This window comes from Osmia bicornis, chromosome 1 (assembly GCF_907164935.1).
Source record: "Osmia bicornis bicornis chromosome 1, iOsmBic2.1, whole genome shotgun sequence".
In the NCBI taxonomy this organism is placed as follows: Eukaryota; Metazoa; Arthropoda; class Insecta; order Hymenoptera; family Megachilidae; genus Osmia; species Osmia bicornis.
The window spans coordinates 13004092-13026386 of NC_060216.1; the positions used below are offsets into that span (position 1 = coordinate 13004092).

The 22295-nt window shown below is 39.7% G+C and overlaps 2 protein-coding genes across 2 annotated transcripts; both read right to left on the reverse strand.

Annotated features, from left to right (window-relative positions):
* Positions 1–6430: 6430 nt before the first annotated feature.
* LOC114872781 lies at positions 6431–10485 on the reverse strand. The gene is made up of 2 exons (XM_029180373.2): positions 9827–10485; positions 6431–7143 (listed from the first exon to the last, which is right to left on the reverse strand). Exons 1-2 carry the CDS (start codon positions 10110–10112, stop codon positions 7001–7003), a joined length of 429 nt encoding a protein of 142 aa, XP_029036206.1. The 5' UTR covers positions 10113–10485; the 3' UTR covers positions 6431–7000.
* Positions 10486–17761: 7276 nt separating this feature from the next.
* Positions 17762–21834, reverse strand: LOC114872801. Its single transcript, XM_029180406.2, has 14 exons — positions 21640–21834; positions 21333–21532; positions 21029–21257; positions 20756–20938; positions 20518–20648; positions 20159–20396; positions 19890–20069; positions 19644–19783; positions 19339–19552; positions 19087–19266; positions 18686–18963; positions 18368–18599; positions 18125–18298; positions 17762–18049 (listed from the first exon to the last, which is right to left on the reverse strand). Exons 1-14 carry the CDS (start codon positions 21689–21691, stop codon positions 17916–17918), a joined length of 2565 nt encoding a protein of 854 aa, XP_029036239.2. The 5' UTR covers positions 21692–21834; the 3' UTR covers positions 17762–17915.
* Positions 21835–22295: the final 461 nt, after the last annotated feature.

Consider the following 22295-nt stretch of genomic DNA (forward strand, 5'->3'; position numbering starts at 1 on the left):
CCGCATTTACCTTGACAATGTCCTTGACTGGGTTCGTTATCGCGGTCGCATTAATTGCAAAGCTTTTTCAGTATCGTTGAAGCGTATCGTGCCTTATCGTCAGACCGTTTCAAGCTTGTTCAATATTATCAAACAATGGATTGCGTTTAATGTTTGAAGATGTTGTTTACGTGCTAATGGTGATAATTTAATTCTATTCTGATCGATTGTCCAATGTACTTTCTTTCAATGTAATAAATTTTCCTCAAATCTATCGCAACATCAATGTAATTAAACATCGAAGAATAATTGAATAAGTCACTGGAAGAGTTAAATTCGTGGAGCTGATCAATGGTGACCATCATGACGGTCAATGTACGAAATACTACAGAAAGAGAAAAAAACGTTGCAAACAACGATTTCAAGAATGGTTCCTATGAATGGAATGCATATTCATTCATTCTTTCGGAGCAATCGTCGATGCACGTGTGGATTTCGACATATGCTAAAAATCTTTCGTACCAACTGTCGCTTCCTGCATGTATCCACGGACCTTGAAATGTATTCTCGCGAAAAGAAATCACCTCGGTCACGCTTCGTTCGACCAGAAAACTCGAATAAAAGAAAGTGTTTCTTGAATATAAGAACGGAAGGAAGGAAGGCAAAACTGTCTTCCCGCTTCGGATTTCTACCAGGGGTTGAAATCCTTAGCTTCCTGTATTTTAACAGAAACGAACGATGCGATGGAATTTTAATTATCGGAACACGTTGGGGGACACCTTGACACGGTTTAATAATTTAAACAGCCAGAAATGATTGGAAGAATAGTATTAGTGCATCGATTGTATCCTAATGAAGCTAGTTGTAATGCTTTCACTTTTTTTAAACGTATTCCACAGATTTGCACTGATTTCCATTTCTTTTAATCATCGTTCTTGTTATTCTTTTTTGTCTGGCATGTCTGTCTACTCGGTTTCTATAAATGTCCCGCCCCAACACGATGCCGAGGAGACAGATTGGCCGCACGTGAGACGCCAGCTTTTCTCCTTGCGACTTTCCGCCCCTGGAAACGTTCGTCAGGATGAAAACGTCCGACAGGAAACATTCTGGAGGACGTTTGGAATCAGACGTGAACCCTCTGTAACGATTTTACCCAGACACACCGGGAACATACGAGGAGGGAGTGATTTTAAGGGTGTCACCAACAGACTGGCCTCGAATGGATAGGGTTCGTTGCATTTATTCCTCTTTTTTTTTCCTTTATGGATGACTCTGTGGATTGGAGGGCTGAGATCGTAGAACTTGTACAAGGGACGAGAAAATGAACAAACGTGTTTCGATCGACTGTAATTTTATATAGTTTAGAGTTAACTCTTTTATGGGAGATCGAATGGCTAGGAAGTTGTTTCGTTTGTAAATTCACGATAAAACGGTGATGTGAAAATAGGTTAAACTATGCGTAGAATGTAAGCGGGTGTTCGACTTTTCTGTCGATTTCAGGGACGAAAATAGATTCACGTAGGTCGTGGACACAGCTGCGGATTTCTATCTACTATTTATTTCGTGTTCGCGGCTCGTTCGTCCATTTGCGGCAGGTCAGTGACGTTATTCACTGCCCACGTATCGTGACACCTAACAAACGACACTCTTCAGCGACAACACTTTTCCATCACGGTAAGGAGTCGTGAACTTTGCGAATTTTACGATACCCGTTAACCCTTTCTATCCCTTACGCGCCTACGTTCGAATATTTTATCTATCCATTTGAAATATTAACGTCGGTTCGTTTAATATTTCTGTACTGAAAAATTCAAGGATACTCGCGTCGTTGTAACACGATTAAGAAATTTAATTCGGAAATTTGTCGAGGGTCCCGTAGGTATTGTTCTACCGACAATGACAGGGCACGTTGGATACTGTTTTCGTGAAAATATATATCTGTAGAATAAAGGTGTCTCCCTGGCGCTGTGGGTGCATTCAACCTGTCCGGAATTTAAAACCCTCGCACAATAACCTCGCCTTTCGTACGCAAGAGAAATCCAAGACTCGGCTTGTGAACTCGAGGAGCACAGGAAAGGCCAAACCAACGATGTAACGTTACACTATTAAATCCCGTATGAAACGCTAGTCACCAAGTACGCTCCTTTACCGTGAGTTACCGGATGCAGGAACGACCGCAACACGCCGGCATCTATTCTGTCCGAAGGGATGTTTCCTATCGCGAGGGTGAACGGTACTCGAGTCCTGGGTTTAAAATGAAAGGTGTGGCAATGTTGGGTGATCGCTGATCAAAGACCAAATATGTTATTGTATAAGCAAGCATTTCGTAATAATTAATAAAAGCATCGATTAATGCTTGAAAAACGATCGAATGAAATAATTAACAAAGAGTTCGAAGAATTCAAGATATCGTTCGAATATTGTCTGACCTTTCTCTGGATGCCAGCGTATCGACGAGAATTTTCTCAGTTATCTTAACGTTTTTCGCGACGGGTACCGTTCTGCGCAACTTTACCGCAATAACTGAAGCTTCTTTGGCTACTTTACGAGGTGCAGAACGCCCGCAGCGCTTCCACGTTTTAAGGCGCCTTGTGTGCATCGAACTTGCATCCATCTACGTGTATCTATTTATAAGCGAAACAACGTATATCCCTCTCGTACTCTCGTGTCGAGGCTTACTTGTGCATGGACCATACGCAGAAACTTAACACGCACGTGTTACGTGCACATGTGTGTGCCGGGGTTTAACCTACAGAAAGGAAGTCTATTTCCGGAAAAAGAAGGGAGTACATCGAAAATATCGAGAAACAGCCGGTCTACTGTAACTTCGGTGACGAAAAAATCATCCAGTTTACCATTTATGTTTTTTCAGTCTGCTCGATAAGGAGTGCTATTTCTATATCGTTCTCTATTTTTAAGGAACGTATACGTATACGTCATTCGTATCGAAAGGGTTAAGAGCTCGCGGAATGCATTAACAGAGCTGGCGCAAGAACGTCTGACCGTTTTCGCGATAAATTTAAAACGTTCGTATCTCGTAGTCGAATCGTACCATTTTGCAACCACTTATCTCTAAGTGGATGCACTTTCGGGCGGGCAGCCGAAAACTGACGCGAAGCTGGCTTGCTTTGGAATGATAATGAAGAACGCCTCGAGGTCGTAGCAGTCTTTGAATTTTAAGTGCTAATCGTTCTGTTCGTGTCGCAAGTACGATGTACAAATCACTTTCTAATCGATTTCCATTTTCTACCGTATTAGCGACTTTGACGGCATTCTATTCTAGAGATTAAGAACACCTTCGTTAATTTCCTACTTTGCATTCATTCCGATTCGCTTGACCTAAATATTTCCAGTCGTAGCGTAAAACTAGTAGCTCTAACGGCTAATTAAATTCTGTTGACTCATCATTCTCGGTGTTTATACCGCGATCAAAGTGTTTATTTTCTCGAGCTTTATCGATGCCCTGAGAAACTCGTCCCATTCACGACGAGTGTAACTTGTCCATGAACAGACGTATGTAGGTAAGAGAATAAGGTAAAAAGGAAAGAAACATGCAGTACAACGTTTTGCTAGGAGGCGAGGTTTCCGAAGGTGGGGATTCGTTGGCAGGATGCCTCGCCTAGATCCTGTCTGGAGGCCGAAGATAGGTCCTTCGAACCGTGAAATCACTTCCAGCCTGAATATAAAGAGCGAAAAAACGAGTGTTGTCCGTTTGTGTTTCCCTCGTTCCGTACCACCGCCTTCGAAACTGCCTCGCGGCTCGTTCAACGCCTGTTAGCCTTCTTCCCTTTGTACTGCAACGTTTCGAGTGCACCGTACCATTCGAGTAATCGATCGACTATCCCCCTTTTCGAAAATTCTTTTTCTTATATTTCTTTTTTCACGACCCTAGTGTAATTAGGATTTCAATTTATTTTGAGGAATTTTTTTCAAAATTAATCAGTCGTAGTAACGTGCCAACGACAGGTGCAATAATCGAGTTCGTAACAAAGATTCCCACAATGGACCCACCGTGAGAGATAGACCGAAGGACGATGGTCGATGGTTCAATACGGTTGGTCAGTTTTTGCGGTAAGTCTTGGTCCACCGATCAGCGCAATCGGAGTAGAGGTTACCGTGGGACATCTGCTCGGGAAGCATACGCTGGTTCATAAGTACATCTGAATACTTGCTAAATTTCAAGTAACCACATTCAAGTACCACTAAACGGTATTAATTCGCGATTGAAATAAAAAAAAATGTAGTAAAATTAAGTTAACAATAGGAATGTTTGAAATGATGTTAGTAAAGGTGGTGATATTTCTTGTTTGTAAATTTACTCTGATGTTTAGTGAATATTCAAAAATGGGAGGGGTAAAAAATGACAAATGATCCTCGCGTGTCCAGGCAAACGGTCACCCGGACCAGTTTCCGCGAACCCAATGAAAAAGGGTTAAAAGGACGAAGGTCCGTCCGATATGAATGTCCTTTAATTAGAGCAGCCGGTTAGTCCCCTCTGCAACCCGTGTTTACAGAGTTTGTATCCGTATTAGTTAATATGGAGGGCAATGGAGTGCTACCGTTGGAAAATGAAATGCCACTTGGTAAGTTCGTTAAGCCATTGTTGGTCATCATTCGCTGATTCTCAATCGGACATTGCCTTTTTCGATCCCTTAGATCATCATGATTTATCGCTATTTTGATTATGCTTCTTGTGTTTGTCGGTTAAATTTTTGTCGGCTAGACATGTACGGTTGAAATGTTTAACAAACTTGTTTCATTTTTATAGATACTCGATATGATTTATTACTTGCGAGTATTCTTCAATGGTAATTTGCATTTTTTTTTGGACGTAACGGTTATGCTATATTTGTCATTCTGAAATAGTAATTAACGTGTTAATTGCCATGGGACGTGCAATAAATTTAATTTAATAAAATAATATCAGCAATTGGCAAGCATTATCGAAGATATATATATTTTTTTTCAAAAACCTCTGATCACGAATTACATGGAGATAAGCGAGAAAATAAAAATGGAACGGCTCTAAATGACCGTTAATGAACCAACCGTCGCGTCATATAAAAAGTGATCGATTAATCTTAGTTCCGTGAAAGAAAAGAAGTTTGATCGATGGCATACCGAACGACGATCCATCAAAACCGATCCACCGGAAGTTTATTGGGTTCAGGTGTAATTTTAACGTAAACTACTTTCACGATTAATTCGATCAATTAACTCTGCACCGATGATGAGACTTGTTTTGAGAGGATGATTCAGAGTGAATTTTGAAAAGTTCAAATTTCATCCGCGTTGTCGTCACCTTTGCTCTTTTAATTTTTCCTCATAATGTGCTCCGTACGTGCCGTAACTCTTTGTCATCTTCTCTTTCTTTTTTTTTTTTTTTTTTTATTCTACGCCCGAAACTTCTCTCTTTTCTCGAGTAATTGGATATCGCAACGACCAGGTCCTTAACGATCCTGGATACAATAACGCGATGAGATCACGTCCTGTTTTAGGTTTCCAATTATACTCTGAAGCTCCGAGACAGGAACCCAAAACTTCCCTCTTAATATTCCGCACACTCATTAAGAACTAAATGATGATTAATATTTCGACTTCTGTGTTAAAATCAAAGACTTCGGTATAAAAAAATTGATCGTACTTTTTGATTCAAAACTTTTTATTGCCAGTTGAGAATTAATTACACTCTGTAAATCTTGAAATTGAATATTTAATTGTACATACAGAATTCAAACAGCAGCCGTATTGGTTACCATTATCGAAATGACCAGCTAGGATGACAGCCATTAAAACCATGAACCAGCTGCTTCCCTTCGTACAATTCCCCCCTTGGTAGAAGACCCTGTGGCGCATCACGCATTATAATTAACCGTATATATACCGTGCTCAACCACCCCCATGTTCGAGCCACTTCAAAGATAAGTAAATGCCTGGACACGCGTTTACACAGGGTGTACTGAAAAAAATCCGCCTCCCTTTTATTGTCTCTACCTTATTATCTTTTTTTTTTGAAATATTTTGTCATCAAGTAATTTCAGTATAAATAATGGTAAATTCTCAATTATTTTTACTGTGAGAAATAACGAACACATTGAAATTATTATTTTTTTCTTTCACCCTATAAGTTCACCCCCCACGTGTGCCACAGACCACCATGGAACGATTCCAGGTGGATGTTACAAAATGTACGTTAGAAAACGCTTTCCATATTTTTCAGCTGTCTAATTTTCAACTATTTCAATCGACTTTCGAACGCTTAAACGTAGCGAATGACTAAAGATAGAAACTTTTAGTTAATGCATTGACCTCGACAGATGTGCGATGTGGCCCATAATAATTATCAAGGATACAATTTCGTTCTCCATTGATATTATAGTGTTTTTATTATTTCTCAAATAATTTTTGAAAAACTAAGTGTGCCAGGGTATCAATAATCGAACACAATACATAGTTATGAAAGCACTGTCGTTTATTATTAAATTTCCACTTAAACAGCTAAATGACTAGACTTTTTTTTCATTATTCTAAACGGTCAGATATACAATTAGGACTTTCTCCAATCTCTCTCGGAAGACGAGACTAAACAACATGGAGTTTCACCTGTCGTATTCGATCATTCTTTGGAGGTGCTGCATTGTTGCTTCGCAAGAGGAAGCAATCGATTCAGGCTTTCGATGGCTCACTGTACTTCGAAACGACTCCTATACTCTTTTGTAATAATAAATAATTTCGTGGAAGATCACTATCCTATTGCCTATCGACGTGTATATACGTCGCATCCGACCTTTTCTTTAGAAAAATAATGTAAAATTGATTGCTACGTTTGCTCGTCGTAACAGTGAGCACATCCAAACCTCCATAAATTAATTTGATGCGATATGTACAAAAAAATAATATTATAGTTAACAATTAGCGATTGATACGCTCTAACGAAGGACATTGGTCGACGATAATTTACAAACGACGAAAATAAATATACAGAATTCAGAATAAGGAAGTAGCCGTGAGATTTGTTTCCTCAGTTCTGTGCCGCTTTCTTCGATGATTTCATAGTTGGCTTCGTTGTTTTCGACGTGGTTTCGTTCTGTTGCTTCGAGGCATCCATCGACGTCGCGAGAGGCTTTTTATTCACGTCGCACACCTTTCGAGCTCGCCAATAATCTGTAACAAACGAAACGAGACAAATTTGAATTAACTGTAAATCGATGCTTTCATTTTTCGAAAAATTCGTTGCGTAATCTTTCGCGTGTCAAAAAAGTATCATCGGGAAGCTTTTGTCGCAGAATCTTGAAGGGTCAGTTTATTGCGACGCAGGGTCAAACGGTGTACGAGGAATACACCACGCGTGAAGCAGGAAAATTTCCACAACAAAAGCCACGAACGAACAAAACGTCTTGTGGACAGCCTATTTTTGATCAGGTAGTCACCTGAGCGCCCTTGCTGTTTCCCTTTTTACTCGATCTCTCGTCCCTTTCTCCAACCAGGCAGGTGCGATTCCGCGTTAATGGTATCACGCTGACAACTTCTTGTTTACATTGTTCAGCTTCTTTTTCTTTCTTTCCTTTTTTGTTTGTAACAAGACTGAAAGTAGCGATCCAGATTGAAAGGACCAAAGAGATCGAGTGAAACAGAAATCATTATCAACCATAAAACTAAGTTGTTCGCGAGTCTGAGGGTTTAACCAAGTCGTAAATTATAAAACGCACCCTTTTTTTCTCAAAGTGTACACGAAGTGGTTTTCAATTTGATCGTTAGCTTTATGATTGCAAATTGATTCTTCAGGGTCCGATTGAAAAAATCAAGGGTCCTTCGTGGTCGATAACGACAAGTGCAAAGAGGTCTGAACAAATCGTAGGAAGGATTGCGACCATATGTCGAGGACACAACGATCCTTTTTCTCGACTTCTCCCTTTTTCGCACTGGTTCGCCATATGGCGCGCGAAACCGAGCTACCTTAACCAACGTCCTCCGCTTTCTTCCCTCGTCTTGAATTCCGTGTCGAGGATTTCTGTCTGTCAACATCTGTTTCCTCGCCTAGCCTCTACTACCAGATATCCTAGCCTAGACGTGGACCAACCTCTACCTGTCCATATGTTTCGAAACGAGATTCGGGAACAAAGATCGAGATTACCTTTGTCCGTGGTTCCTCTCGTGAAACTACACCCACCCACCTTTCTCTCTTCGTTCGTTCTTCAGCGTTTTTCAATCGAACGAAGGATTTCCAACCGAGGTTTTCTTAAAAGGAGGTCACTCTATTTTCGATTCTTTAAAGAACACACGTGAAGAACCTGAATCTACCTTCTTTCTATTCCGAATGCACCGGGAAGGTTTTCAGGGTCTATCGAGGCTCTAGATCCTCGACGATGTTCAAACGATTTTAATTCTATTTGTATAGCTTGGAAATTCTTGTTTTTTTCATATTAGGAAGATTAACGTACAGTTTGAAAAATGTTGAAAACGTAAAAATCCTTGGTGCGATAAAATAGGCAGGTGTAGAAGAAGGTGTACTATCGAGAAGAAGTACCCTTATTGCGACAGGTGGCATACGACCTTCCAAAGGTCCCGCAGTCGGTTCGCGTGTTCGCGGCTTTGATTTAATCGTGGGAAAAAGAGTGGATTTCCTAGTTTCGTATTAGGGGTAAACAGGTGCCAGTCGAAAAGGGCTTGTAGGTACTGCTTCGTTTCGTTGACTTTTCCTACAGATCTTCGTAGGAAAACTTTTTACATTATTATTCCCAAACGATCGTCACCAAAATATGCACATGGTCAATAAAATACAATGTCCAATGATGCAATGGTCGACCGTTGGGATCTATGTAGCAAGTATAGCTCGGATGTCGGTAGGACACGTTAGACCCAAAGAAATTCGAGGAATGCGATCGCAAAGTTCGTCTGACTCGAAAACTGAAGCCCTTCGATGAGTCAGAGGACCCTTCGGATATTTCGTCCGTCTTCAAACACACCAGTGAGTCATACGCCGTGATTCACTGGACGACCTGCGAGGATACATCTAAGATACCTTTCTACCTCGTCGCAAGCCGCCCGCGTATTCATACCAATTCGAACGTTTTAACGTCGATGCTTCGACAAATATACCGGAGAAACTTGTTTCTCCCTGCTTTCGCGCGAATTGATCCAGCAAACTTGGAGCAGAACGTTTCGTTAAGATAGACGAGCGGAGCGACGAGACGAGAAGTCCGATTGAGTGAGAGGGAGAGAGAGAGAAAGGGCGGGTCCAACTACCATGTTAGGTTTGTAATTTTGGAAAGCGATAGTGGTCGGTCGGGAGGGTCGAAAGTTTCTGGACAGCCGCGTAAAACCAGAAGCTTGATGCGGTAGGAAGAGGGAAGACGGAAGGAGGCGAGGAGGAGCGAGGCTAGACTATAAGAAAACAGGTCGGAGCCACGCGACCGGCTCTGCGCATGCGCTCTACACCTTCCCTTTCCTCGCCGAACCCTGTCGCTTTCCCGCCAAAAACCTACACGATACTCCTGACTGCCACGCTACGTTTATCAAATTTATTTCGATTCATCCGAATCATTCCGTTTTACGAGCCACGTTCTATGAATAAATTTTTTAAATAATTATTATTTTCATTAATTCCGTTTAATTTACAATTTTCTATTTTCTTTGAATAATATTCTTAAGTTGTTACCATTTATGGGCAAGTTCGAGAACTCCCATGGTACTAAATTTCCTAAGTAGTGCTGAGTCACACTCGATGCATCACGTGTATCCAAGAAACCACTACGCTCCATTATCTCTCCCCACGGGAAATACCATACATTTTCGACGTGAAGTTTAGTCACGAAGCGAGTAAGTTTATCGAGAATTGTGGTCTTACCGTGAATATTAGTCTGCCTGGAGTATGGGTTGCTCCGTTTCTTAGGCGATTGTTCGTATTTGTCGTTGCACTTTCTCTGATAATTGTTCTCCTTGTCCTCGGATCGTGGATCGACGCCCCATCGTTTAGCGAATTTGCTCCTTTCCGCGTCTAGTGCCTCTTGTAGCATTTCCACGGTTTCCCTTGAATTCGGCTTACCGAATAAGCAACGTGGTACGCGCGAGGCCATAGTCGTGCTGGACAACACTGTGAAGTGAACTTCGCGACAGATCGAAGCTGCCAGCATCTCGAAAACTTCTTATGTTTCAATAATATCGAGACAATTAATGCAGATCAGAGAAATCGGCTCGATCGATTATGTTTCGGATTGTTCTTTGGAATACTTCAAGTGGCCGAACAATTTTCTAATCGCTTCTTGAAGAAACGCTGTAGTCAACGGTAGGAAAGGCTTGACGCTTCGTTTTCTTCGCTTCCTGGTGCACAGGGACCCTCCGCAAGTGGTCTGGAGGACACTCCGATCGATTTTTTTCAACTTTTCTGTCAGCTTTTCTCCAAATGTCGACGTTCTATCTCACAAAGGCACAGAAACTAAACTAGGTAGGCTGGTCCTCACCGTTCGACGGCCAGACTCGTTCTGTTCGATACTGCACGACGACGAAGCTTGCTGCGAGTCCGCCGTTTACCGAAGCCACGAGGTTCCCTACCCCACCATCAACCTCCTCGAGTTCAAATCTGATTGGCGCGCCAACGTGGATGCGCAGTAAAAATGGCGCGCACTTATCGTATCGTTGTCTCTTTTACACCAATGGATTCTAACCTCTTTTAACTTACCGACCACGTTTCGCCTCTCGTTTCTTCGTCCCTGTCGCACTTTAGTTCCTCGAACCGTCCAACGGATTATGCTAAACGATTTTCGTCAGAGAAGGGAAGAAACTCGCGCCATAAAGCTTACCTTTTATTTTTTTCTAAGTAGCACGTCGTATAGAGCGATCACGATCGCGATTGCTACTCTTCTCTGTTCGAATACGCCGCGCTTTCTTCTTTCGAAAAATCATTTCCGACTTTTCCTTATCCCAATTCTTTATACACTTGGGTCTGGAATAGAACGATTTTTGATGGATATTATTCCTATGTAATCATTATTTTAGGGGATAGGGATGATTGTTGCACGGGGCGCAACCGTGCTGGAATCTTCTTGTAAGTTCGGTAGAGGGATCAATCGAAAGGAACATCTTTGAAAGGTTACAGGTGTCGGGTATCGCAATTATTTCCAATTATTGACTCACAGATTCGGGAGGCGTTTAATCTTTGAATGTATTTTCGCGGGAAGTCCGGTGTTCTGCGACGAAAAGAAAGAGAAAAAAGAACGATCGTTCGAGAGCAGGTGGACCAGACAGGAGGGAGCGGCAACGGAAGAACGAGTTTCGCGTTGAAAATTGTCCGTCGCCACGTTGCAATTCCTTTTCCTTTCGCGAACAGGTATTTTTTTTTGCAACAATGTTCGCGACGCAGTTAAGTCATGACCGTATTTAAAACTCCGCGCCATCGGAATTTCCCTTTTAACAGACGTCTTACTTTAGCATACCAGATCATGGTATTCGAAACGTACATTGTATTACGATATGCAACAGGATAGGGGTTCGTGTTTTCTATGGGGTATTGTGAATGTCAGCCAGCAAAATCATTCAAGGTCAACATTTTATTTTGGCACAAGGTCTCGCCTTTGATACCCCACTGGGTCCCGGTTGGCGCGACTTGTTTTTTTTTGTTTTTTTTTTTTTATTTTGCTAAATATTATTCTAAATAAGGTATATCAAATTTCAAAAATCACCCTAATTTAAAGAGTTACCAATTTGGCTGGTATTAAATCATTCGTGTGAAAATATGTTCGTTAATCGTATTCGGGTGTCATTAAGCGTTCTTCGGGAATTGGAAAAATTATTCGCACGATCAATTAAGAAGTGCAATGTTGCAATTACGATGGTGAAAAGGAGTAGGGAGTACTCAGTAAGTAGATCGATCCCGACTCAAGGACTCGAACGTGTTTCGTTTGTATCACGGTTTCCAAGCGATGGGGGTAAATTCGACCGTTACAGAAAGCGAGCTCAAAAAAACACCGTATATCGTCGATCATGCGGGCACGGCAGCTCACGTGTGTGAGTAAAACCATGGACAGGTGAACATCGTGATCACGATGGTCAGCCGGCGTAACGATTATTACCGAGCTCTGTGATTGCTTTAGCAGATTTCTTGCAACAATTCAGAGTCTGGACATGCAACGTATCCATTTTTATCGCGAGATGATCGTGCAATTAGGAGGACATCATGCTCGCTGCATGTCTTAATCATTACCTTTGTATTCCACGACAATTTGAACCGTGTGAAAATTTTAATTTTGCCATCAATTTCATTAAAAAACAATGGACTGTACACGCAGGTGACGTCTTTTCAATATCAGTTTCCAGCTCTGTAAACGTTCGATCCTTTAGGAAATGTTTGCTTCCTTTGGTCGTTTAAACGCGGGAACATCGATATCCGTGGGGGATTTTCAGTTTGAAGGCTCCGCGCTCCCCAACGAGTCCGTTGCTTCCGGTCCCGAGCAGCCAGACCGGAACACACGGGGAACGCATTGACGTCAGTGCGTGGTCGAAAATTAGAGAGAAACCGATCCGCAGGGGTTCTGCGTCAGGATGTAGTTAATACCGTCGACCTTTAATACCTTGAAACCAAGACGATTATGGCCCGATCATTTTCCACGCTTCTGAACTCTCTAATAGATAATACGTTTAAATGGCTAGTCAAGCTGGCCGAATTTTTGTTCCTGTTCAACGAACAAACCGCGATAGAAGGTATACCGTTTCGGTGATCAATTTCAATTTATAAATCACAGCTACGTCAAAGATGCACGAATTGATGAGATCGAAGGAAAAGTGATCAACAGCTGTCTCGCGTGTACGGACATAGAAATCGCGAATAATGGAATTTGAAAATTCCAGACTCAATCCTTTAACCGTTGACCGAACAGCTGGCGGCATGTGCTTGAATCGAAAGAAAGGAAAAGACACTTTTGTTCAAAGGATAGCTTCTTCTTTTATATATTCCATGGGCGCGATCAGTGTTGCTTATCGTATATACGGAAGATTTTTCAAAATATTATCAAACTCAAAGTATCCGTGGATGAAGAGAAGAAGAAGAGGGAGAAAGATCGAACAAAGGAGGACGTGTTCGCAATCACCTGTGCACTCAGGTATCCTGTAGAGCACGTAAGAAAACAAAGCCGCCTTTCCACGTGCACGTTCGCTCGTCAAGGAAGCCGAAAACAAACAGAATCCCCGGCGTGGGTTCCGCATGTAAGTGCGCCTTTACAAGGAAATTCGATCTATTCCAACACGTTTGCTCATCTGCCTGGCCACGAGCCGCGATGTCCTTCTTCGTCCCGTCTCCCTAGTGATCCACAACCGGACAGATTTTTCTATAGATTTTTGATAAATGCTCCTTCTCGATCGCAATCCTTTCTCACTCGTCTACCTGGCTTTAGGAAAGCCTCCTTTCTCGTTAAAGTCCAGCTTCCTTTGCCAGATGGAAATTTCTTGTTTGTGGATCGGCCACGTCCACAGGCGACCGAGAGGATAAGTGACGAAGGGGGTGGCGTAGCACCAGCTGTTTGGGATGCAGATGCTCTTGAAATTTTGGAATTTCGACGTCAACATAAATTCAGGCACACGCCAACGAGGAAGGATAAACCGTCGAAGGAAAAATGCTGTTGACGTTGCTCGTGCTAGGACGAATGATTTACACTACTGTTTTAAAAAGTTTCAAGACACTTATCTGTATAAAACCCTTGGATCGTCTGTAGAAAAGGGTGAAAAACAATTTTTAAAAAAATTATACCGTAAAAAATGTCTTGCGACGACGCAAACTGTTGGGATGATTTAATATATTTTATGAGAATGATTGTGAGTAATTGATCTACTTTATTCGTGACAGAAAAGCGTGTAACTAAATGAAGAGACAGAAGGGGAGCAGCGAGAACATTTAACACAGGATGTTCGTCTCTCGTTCGTTCACCACCCTAAATTAACTTTTCGTGCGAAAGTGAGACCATCACTTGATAAATGCACATTCAGGCGTACTCCGTTAACCCTTTGCCCTCCGTGGACCCCATCGTAAGTTTGAAATTCAAAGTGAACGAGAATATTTTACCACGACATGGCGGAAACAAAAATTTGCCCGTGTATGGAGAGTTTTTTGGGGAAAAATAGAGCAGCATTAGATAGGAACAATACTGGAAGGAAGGCGTGACGGAAAGTTTTTCAAGTTCTTGCCTATCCAGCTGGTCGTACCTACCTTCACCGGTGCCCTCTCGAAACCTCCTCCGCATGATAGTTTCTTCAGATAGACTGAATACCAGTAGATCTCTCGAAAGACGCCCCGGAGGGGGTGGAACAGCTGTTCCCCTTAGAAACAGAGCCCTTATACATCGTGTTGTTCGGCATACATTCCGCATTTTGCGATTTTTTAACACTTTATCGATGGCTGACACCTGTTCCGTTTCGTGCTGAATATCATTATACGTTTTAAATGCCATGAAAGTGTGTCAAGTTATTGGTATAGGGGTTGAGAAAAATAATGGTAATATTAAGCAACTTTGAGCAATCGTTTTTTGTAAAAATTACAAAATGATCTGATCAATTTTCGTTGTTGAAAAGTTTCGAATTTTATCGGTGTATTTTTTTGAACGTGCGGTTACGTTAGCGGTTAGGGCTCGTGGGTGGATGAAAGAGAGGGAGAAGGGAAGAAAAAAAGAGAAGAAGCTGGGCCAGGAAACGCAGGATCGCCAGATGCCGAGGGTAATTAAATCGCCGCAAACAGGAGCAGAACCTTTCACGTTGCTTGACGAATGGCAGCCCTCGAGGCTGCTACTATTTTCAAAAAGTCAGATCCTGCGTATCATACAGCAGGCGAATAACAAAGCAATAAAAATTCATTAATCGTAGTATGCAATTTGTCCTTAAAACTGCGATCGGCGTGTCCCAAATTGTATTGAAATTCTACTGTATTTTTTTTTTTTTTTTCTTAATTTTTCAATTCCCCCTTTACTGGAGATATTTATAAGACGCAACGTACACGATGCGGTTATTGAATGTCACGTTACAGCCAGATGTCGATGGCAATTAAATCGTTGACTGAACTTCCGTCGATCTGACATTAGACGAGTTCTCGTGTTTCTTCGGTCCAACAAGAAACAGGAAGGACACATCCGTTGGACGGAAGAAAAAGCGACGCATTTGGGGAGGCACTAGTTCCATATAAAAATAGAATTCGATCTTGTAACGATCGATTGGTCTTTTCTATTCTTTAAACCGTATAAATTGTATAAATTTCTGAAGGTAAAATAAATTAGCCACATTGATTATTAAAGTGACAGCATGATGATTGATAAATAGATAAAACAAAGGTGTGGAATTGCAGCTGATAATGAAACTAGAAAGAAATCGTTAAATTTCAAAGATGCATGGGAACAAGATTCCCGCCAATTTCTTAAAGTGTGCTCGAGGCAGTGTAACGGCCGTTGGTCCGAGATACCTCGAAAGTGGCAGGTGCAACTCGGGCCAAACTTCATTAAACACAATCCCATCTGCGCCCTCATACTTCCAAAACGTCTTGCGGCCAACGTTGCTGTCCCAAGACGAAGAAAGAAGAGGAAGAACGGGAAGCCTGGAAGCTTCAATACTGTCGGTTAACGCATTTCACTCTCTTTTTGTGCAGAACCGTACACGTCTACGCCGTATACATTTCTTACATGGTAATTCAAAAAGAAGAAAAAAAGAAATTACCACAATTTTAATATAAAATTGCATTCGTGCCAAAGAGCCCATAGGGTCAAGCACCCAATTTTCACTAGGAAAAGAGGATCCCTATGAGAACAGACGATTTCTCAGGAGTTTATGGAACTCCAAACGGAAAGGGACCCTGGTCGAAGAAGAGTTTCGGTTAAAACACAAATCGTTTCTTGGAAGGAAGATGTAGCCACGTGGCAGATCCTTCTGGCACGCGTGCCTGCTTCTTTTGGACCTTCAAGATTTATCGATATCGGAATACCGTCTGCCGACGTGAAACGAAACAGGATACGAATCCAAATTTCACCCTTATCGATGCCAACGTTTCAGCTTTAATTATCTGCTCCAACCATTTCCAACTGACTCGATGTCATTTTTATTTGTATCCTGTGTATTTTATTTCTTCTCTTTTATTACGTACATATTATGCCAAATTGCGAGCAATTGTTCCTACAAATATTTATATAAATATTACAAATTTATCATTTTCACTGGAGAGTTGAGTTAGAATGATAATAATCGAAGCATGCACCATTCTGGTTTGTGCACCGTACGTTGGCACAATACAATTGAAAGGAACACTTGCCAGACTGCGAAGGACCAGGGAAAAAGCGTCCCTCCCTATTTTCCCATGAACTTGCCTCGCCGTCTTCCAGCAAAAGGTGCTGCTTGGGTATTTTCCGCAGCTTACGATCGGTAGGATATCGTAAAAGAGGAGCCTGCCTCGAGGAACGAGGTGCATAATAGGGTTTCCAAGACCTTTAAACTTTAAAGGGACGACCCTTGAACAGCTGACGCGTTCTAAGGTAGCCAGGTATTCTGTCTGATAAATTTTGTATGCTTTCAAAAGATTTTACGCGACACTGGAAAAGGTGTCGCAAGGAAAACATTCAGGGAAAAAATGGCGGGAAAACGCGTTTGCAAGCAGAGTTATATAATTATTTGCTTTGCCACTGAAAATTTGATGCAAGGAAAATAATAAAATACAGTTTATTAAGTTTATTAGGATAGTACTTATGTCACATCTCTGACATGAAATTTAAATTTAACAGTACTACCCTTTAAATTTAATAGCCTTCTACCTTCGACCCATCCCTTCGGATCCTAATTCATAAATCTCGTTATTGTTCAGTACGAACAGTTAATCTTTTCTTGGTTTCATAGAATTTGCCAGTCTCAGGTAACCACTGGCCATTTAAATTTTCCTACGCGGATCAGAGTTGATTTCTATGCTGCCATAAAAAAATATTTATTAAACATTAAGCCTTACAAATATCAGTAGTAATTAATTTTGGCACGATGAAAGATCGATGATGCAGAACTAAGTGATAAACGTGGGAAAACGGAAGTAGCCGTCGATATATTTGCGAGGGTGCACAGCTTGAATGGGTTTGGGGTATTTTCTAGCAAGGCGTGTTAATAGATTTCTTCTAATCGTTGTTCAGTTCCCACGATAAACAGGAATTACGTTTGATACACGCTCGATGATCGTAAATATTCGTCGCAGAGCAATTAACGCTGATTATCGTGGATTTTATTGCGGCATCTGCTGTTTCGTGATACGATATCCAGGTGCTAAATAGGGGGTGTGTCCAATGTTTGATAATATTTCAGCCGGAATCGCAGTGAAATACGATCCTTTTCCGGCGTTGCACGCATCAAAAGAGAGACTCGTGTTAAAAATTATATTATATTTTTATAGAACGTCGAAATATTATTATAACAGGCATTATTGAATAATTAAAGTTCGTCCTATCTCCGAATATAAAAAAAAATTTTAATACAAATTTCCATCGCTTCCTGTTTCCAAATACCTAAAATTGCCATCTCATTTCGCGATTTCGCATTCAAATCGATTTCCGTTCGCACGAGTGTAATACGTATCGAAGTTTACCAGGTAAACGAGATAATTGGGGTGGGCGTAACCGTGACGGAACATGAAGGGTAGCCGATGCATCGAATTGTTTCGTTAAGAGGGATAATTAACCAGCAGTTTCCCAGCACCATATGTGAGTGTGTTGGTAAAACATTATATGTCAGAAAAATGCAACAATGGAACAATTGTACATTCATGCGTTTTAAACAATAGAAAGAATGAAACAATAGATTCTATTATTGAAGATAGACAAATTTATCTTTATAGAAAATCATATTTTTATATGCATCTGGTAACAATTTAGAAAACGCTGTATTTTATCTAAACCTGATATCAATCTATTCACAATAGTAATATACCAGTTGAAAATTGTTTACATCATTCTTCTTCTTTTCCTGTACATTATGATTCCGAATGCTATCAAACCGATCAAAATAAGAGATCCTATAATACCACCAACTATTGCACCTACATCACTTCCCGCTTCGTCGGTAACGCAATTGTTCACTAAAAAATTCAATGAATCAATTTTTGATACCAGTTTAACGAAAACATTAAGTCTGCACTGAAAAGACATTTTACCTGATTTCCATAAGACCTTACTCTCGGTATTAAATGCGATCAATGCCACTTTACTGATGGTTACCTCGACGTCTACAGCTTTTACCTGGGATTGAGGAGTGCATTTGAAAAGTTGCTTCAGGGGTGTGGAAAATAAAGTAACTTCCTTCGCTAGTGCCTCGTGTCTTTGTTTCGCTAAAATTAAAGTCATTTGTGAAATCATAATATTGTGTATTATACTGTATATAAATCTCGATTTGGTACCTTGTTTTGCATCAGGGAAATTCTTTTCGTCCATGTACAAGCTAACGTTTATTGCACGAACAAAAAATTTAGAGTCATCCTTTTTGAAAGTGAGAGTAACCACATTTTCAGTGGCAACTGTATCAGAAGTGTCCTCCGTCGATTTCCAGATGAATTCTATCGTGGGTGATGCATCGTCACATTTACCGTTTATTTTAACATCATGTGGCACATCCAAATTTGTTGTTTTGGTCTAAACCAAATAACAACCGTCAAACATTATTATTTTCATTGAAAACGCATAATATATGAGAATAAATGAGATTTGTAAGTACGTACTCCAGAAGTTTTCATCTCGTAAGGTACTTTCAACGAGATCGTCATGTTTGCCAAAGTGCAAGCTACATTCGATTCCTGGTTTATAACGTGATAGTCGAATGCTTTCACAGATGGGTCAGGTTCGGGTTTAGGAGGTGGATTCGTACTGGGTTTAGTTGTAGGTTGATCTGTAACTGTTGCTGGTTTTGTTGGGTCTGTTGGATTTGTTGGATCTGTTGGGACTGTTGGGACTGTTGGGACTGTTGTAGATGAGTTGTCTGTTCTGTTACAATCTTGGACTAAAAATCAAGGTAAGATGAAGGAAATCAATAAAATTTCAAAGTTAGTGTTCTTGATCTTTTGAAATAATTATTTACACAAATTCGTAATGAAATTAAATAATCCGTGAAGAAGTATCTTACCTGTCTTCTTACTAACATCTTCCTCAGTGTTAAATGCAACAAATACAACGTTAGTTATATTCATCTCGCTGTCGGCCATTTTTATCCTGTGAACGTTCGTGCAATTGTAAAGTCCATTCGCAGGAGCGTTGAACAAATCGATATTTAATTCTGATGCCTTGCTTATTTTTTTATTCTGGTCTAAAAATATCATGAAAATTGCATACATCAACAACATAAATTTCTTATCATTTAAGTACTTTCTATACGTACCACGAGCACCTGGAAAGTTCGCTTCATCCAAATAAATGTCGGTATCTGCCATAATCACAAAGAAATGATTTTCTTTTTGTGTAACGTAAAATGTAATCGTGTTCATCTTCCCCTGATTGTTAGGCACTGGCCACGCTAAATTTAATTCTGATAGCGAAGTTTTGCAAGTACCGGTTGCTGTAACGTTATGTGGAACAATAGTTCCGTTGACGACCTAGCAGTAAATAGTGTTTATGTTAAAAAATCAGATAATTTCAATGTTTTAGAAATAATAATATCAATAGCATATGTTCTAAATATTTTACAGTCGAATCTGTTTTGGTGTATGGTATTTCCATGACAATCGTCATGTTCGCCAAAATGCATGCCACATCTGTGTCCTCGGTTAATACATAGTAACTGAAGTTTTCTTTATAAAGGCTGAACTGTGATTTACAATCTACCACTGAAAAGTTACAGATACTTTTCTTTATTCGGTTCATGAAAATTCGATAGTTTAGAAGGTTGCCCAGTAAATTCGCAAACTTGACAATTTTTTAAATATACTGTACCTGTTTTTAGAGAGAAATCCTGTTCGACATTGAACGGGACTAAAAGCACATCGCTAATGCTCATAATGGCATTGCCAAAATTAACTGTAGTTACATTTGCGCAACTATACAGCCCATTATCAGCAGATGTGGAGAAGATAGGATCAAATGTAAGCGGTGTTTGATCCGCGATTCTTCCTCCTATATTCAAAGTAAAATATAGTTAATCCTTGGCGATTGAAAATTTTTTTTTTAAATTAATGACTTTGTTTTGATTTTTGTACACGCACCAGTATTATTAGGGAAATTCTTTTCGTCCAAGATAATATCAAAACTTATGGCATCAACAGAGGCGATTTTATTTTTCTTTATAAATCTAAATATGATTTGGTTCCATTTTGTGTTCGAATCAAATGTTGATGCATTTTCATTCTTTTCTGGCCAAGTTAGATATAACAAGTTAGAAGTGTCACTACACTGTCCACTTACATCAGCATAACTTGGAACAATTTTTGTGCCATATTGAACCTGTAATTGAAAATATTTGTTATATTTTGTTAAAATTCCATAACAACAAAATGATCAATTGTTATTTTGGTTAATTGATGTTACCAATTGTAAGTATAATAAAAGATTGAAAGATACTTACTTTTGAATCCTTTGTAGCATACGATATATTCAAAGAAATCGACATTCTTGCCAAACTACAATCTTTTTCGTTTTCTTTCAAAATATAGGGGAACGTTTTAATTTCCTCTTTTTCGTCAGGACATGTTGCTTCTGAAAATTTCAATTTTTTAAATTAATTTTAACGCACTTTTCATCGAGGCAAGGATAAGAACGTTTCAGCCTATTCTCATATCAACACGATCTTGATGAATTATTACCTTTACGCGAGGAAATATCCTCGACACTGTTGAATGCAATTAAAGTAACATTGCTTATAAATAACTCATGTTTGCCAACAGTTTGATTAATATTCTTAATGCACCTATGATATCCATTTTGCACCGGTGCTACAAATAAACGAAGATCCTTCTCCGATGTGTACTCCACTCGTTTGTTTGTATCTAGGAAACATGCATAAGATAATTAATTAACTAATTAAAGGGTTAGAAATATTAAAAATATTAGTGTTGTATAGTATATAAAAATTGTACCTGCTGTAGCATTAGGGAATTTCTCTTCATTCAAATAAATGCTGGTGTTGACGGAGAAAAGCGTGAAGTTAGTATGATCGTTTAAAAATGTAAACGTAATAACATTATTTTCGATCTTATTATCTCCTTTTTCTTTCCAAGTTAACTTCAGTTGAGATATTACATCAGCACAATTACTACCATCCGTCGATGCGTTAAGTGGTACGGGTAAATCTTTTATAATTTCATTCTACAAATTAAAATGTAATTTGTATTTTTGATCACAATTCACCTTAATTACCTTACTAAAGTAATAAGCAATTACCCCGTCGTTAGTTTTATACGGTACTGCAATGATTATTGACATATTTGCCAAGATACATGGTATATTTCTCTTAGTCTTAACGATGTACGAGAAATCTCTGTTCTCCAGTTTTTCATTTTCGCTATCATCTATTCGTGGTATTAAAACATTTCTATTTAGTTTTTTTGTCTTCAGTTGTCTGTCAATGCTGATACACGTCGCTGAAATAATACGTATTGCTTCAAAAATTTCCTTTTTCGAGAATGATCATATCAGATTATCTCACTTGCGAACAAATGACAATTGTATCGTTGCGCTATAAACTCACCAACACATAGAAAAGCAGCAAGAACCAAAAGTTGCACGTGTTTTCGCGTCATGTTTTCTTCGCAATTCCGTGCGAATGGCACAATTTTAATCACCCGTCGTTTATCCCGAGATTCGATGATATTGCACAATATTCACGATAGAAAAGCGATGAAAATGAGGGAAGGTGTTCAACGTAGTCGATATAAAACGACGAGATTACGTATCCCTACTCTTACCGATACTTTTTACGTTATCGTTTGCTTTTGAATAGAACGAGATAATGGGTTATATCTACAATCTATCCTCTGTATCGATGTCATATGTTTTTATAAATTTGCTCATCTTCCATTTCATCCATATTGGTATATCTAAGCAGGTGGTTAAAGGTAAAATATAATTCTAAATATAAGGATAAAATATACAATTCTTTGATCATTATTTTGTTATATACTTAAATTCCTAAATGGAGCTTACGGTAAAAAAAATGATTTAATGTATAAAGTTATCAATGAAAAATGATTCAGTAAATGTATTGTTAGATCGAATAAATTGTTATTTCTTAATCGCCATATGGTATTACATCTGATCGGTTTTTCAACGTCGACCGATCGATACTGTCGCCAAAATTATCTGACTATCTCGCTACGGTATAGAAATCAATAATCGCAGATAACA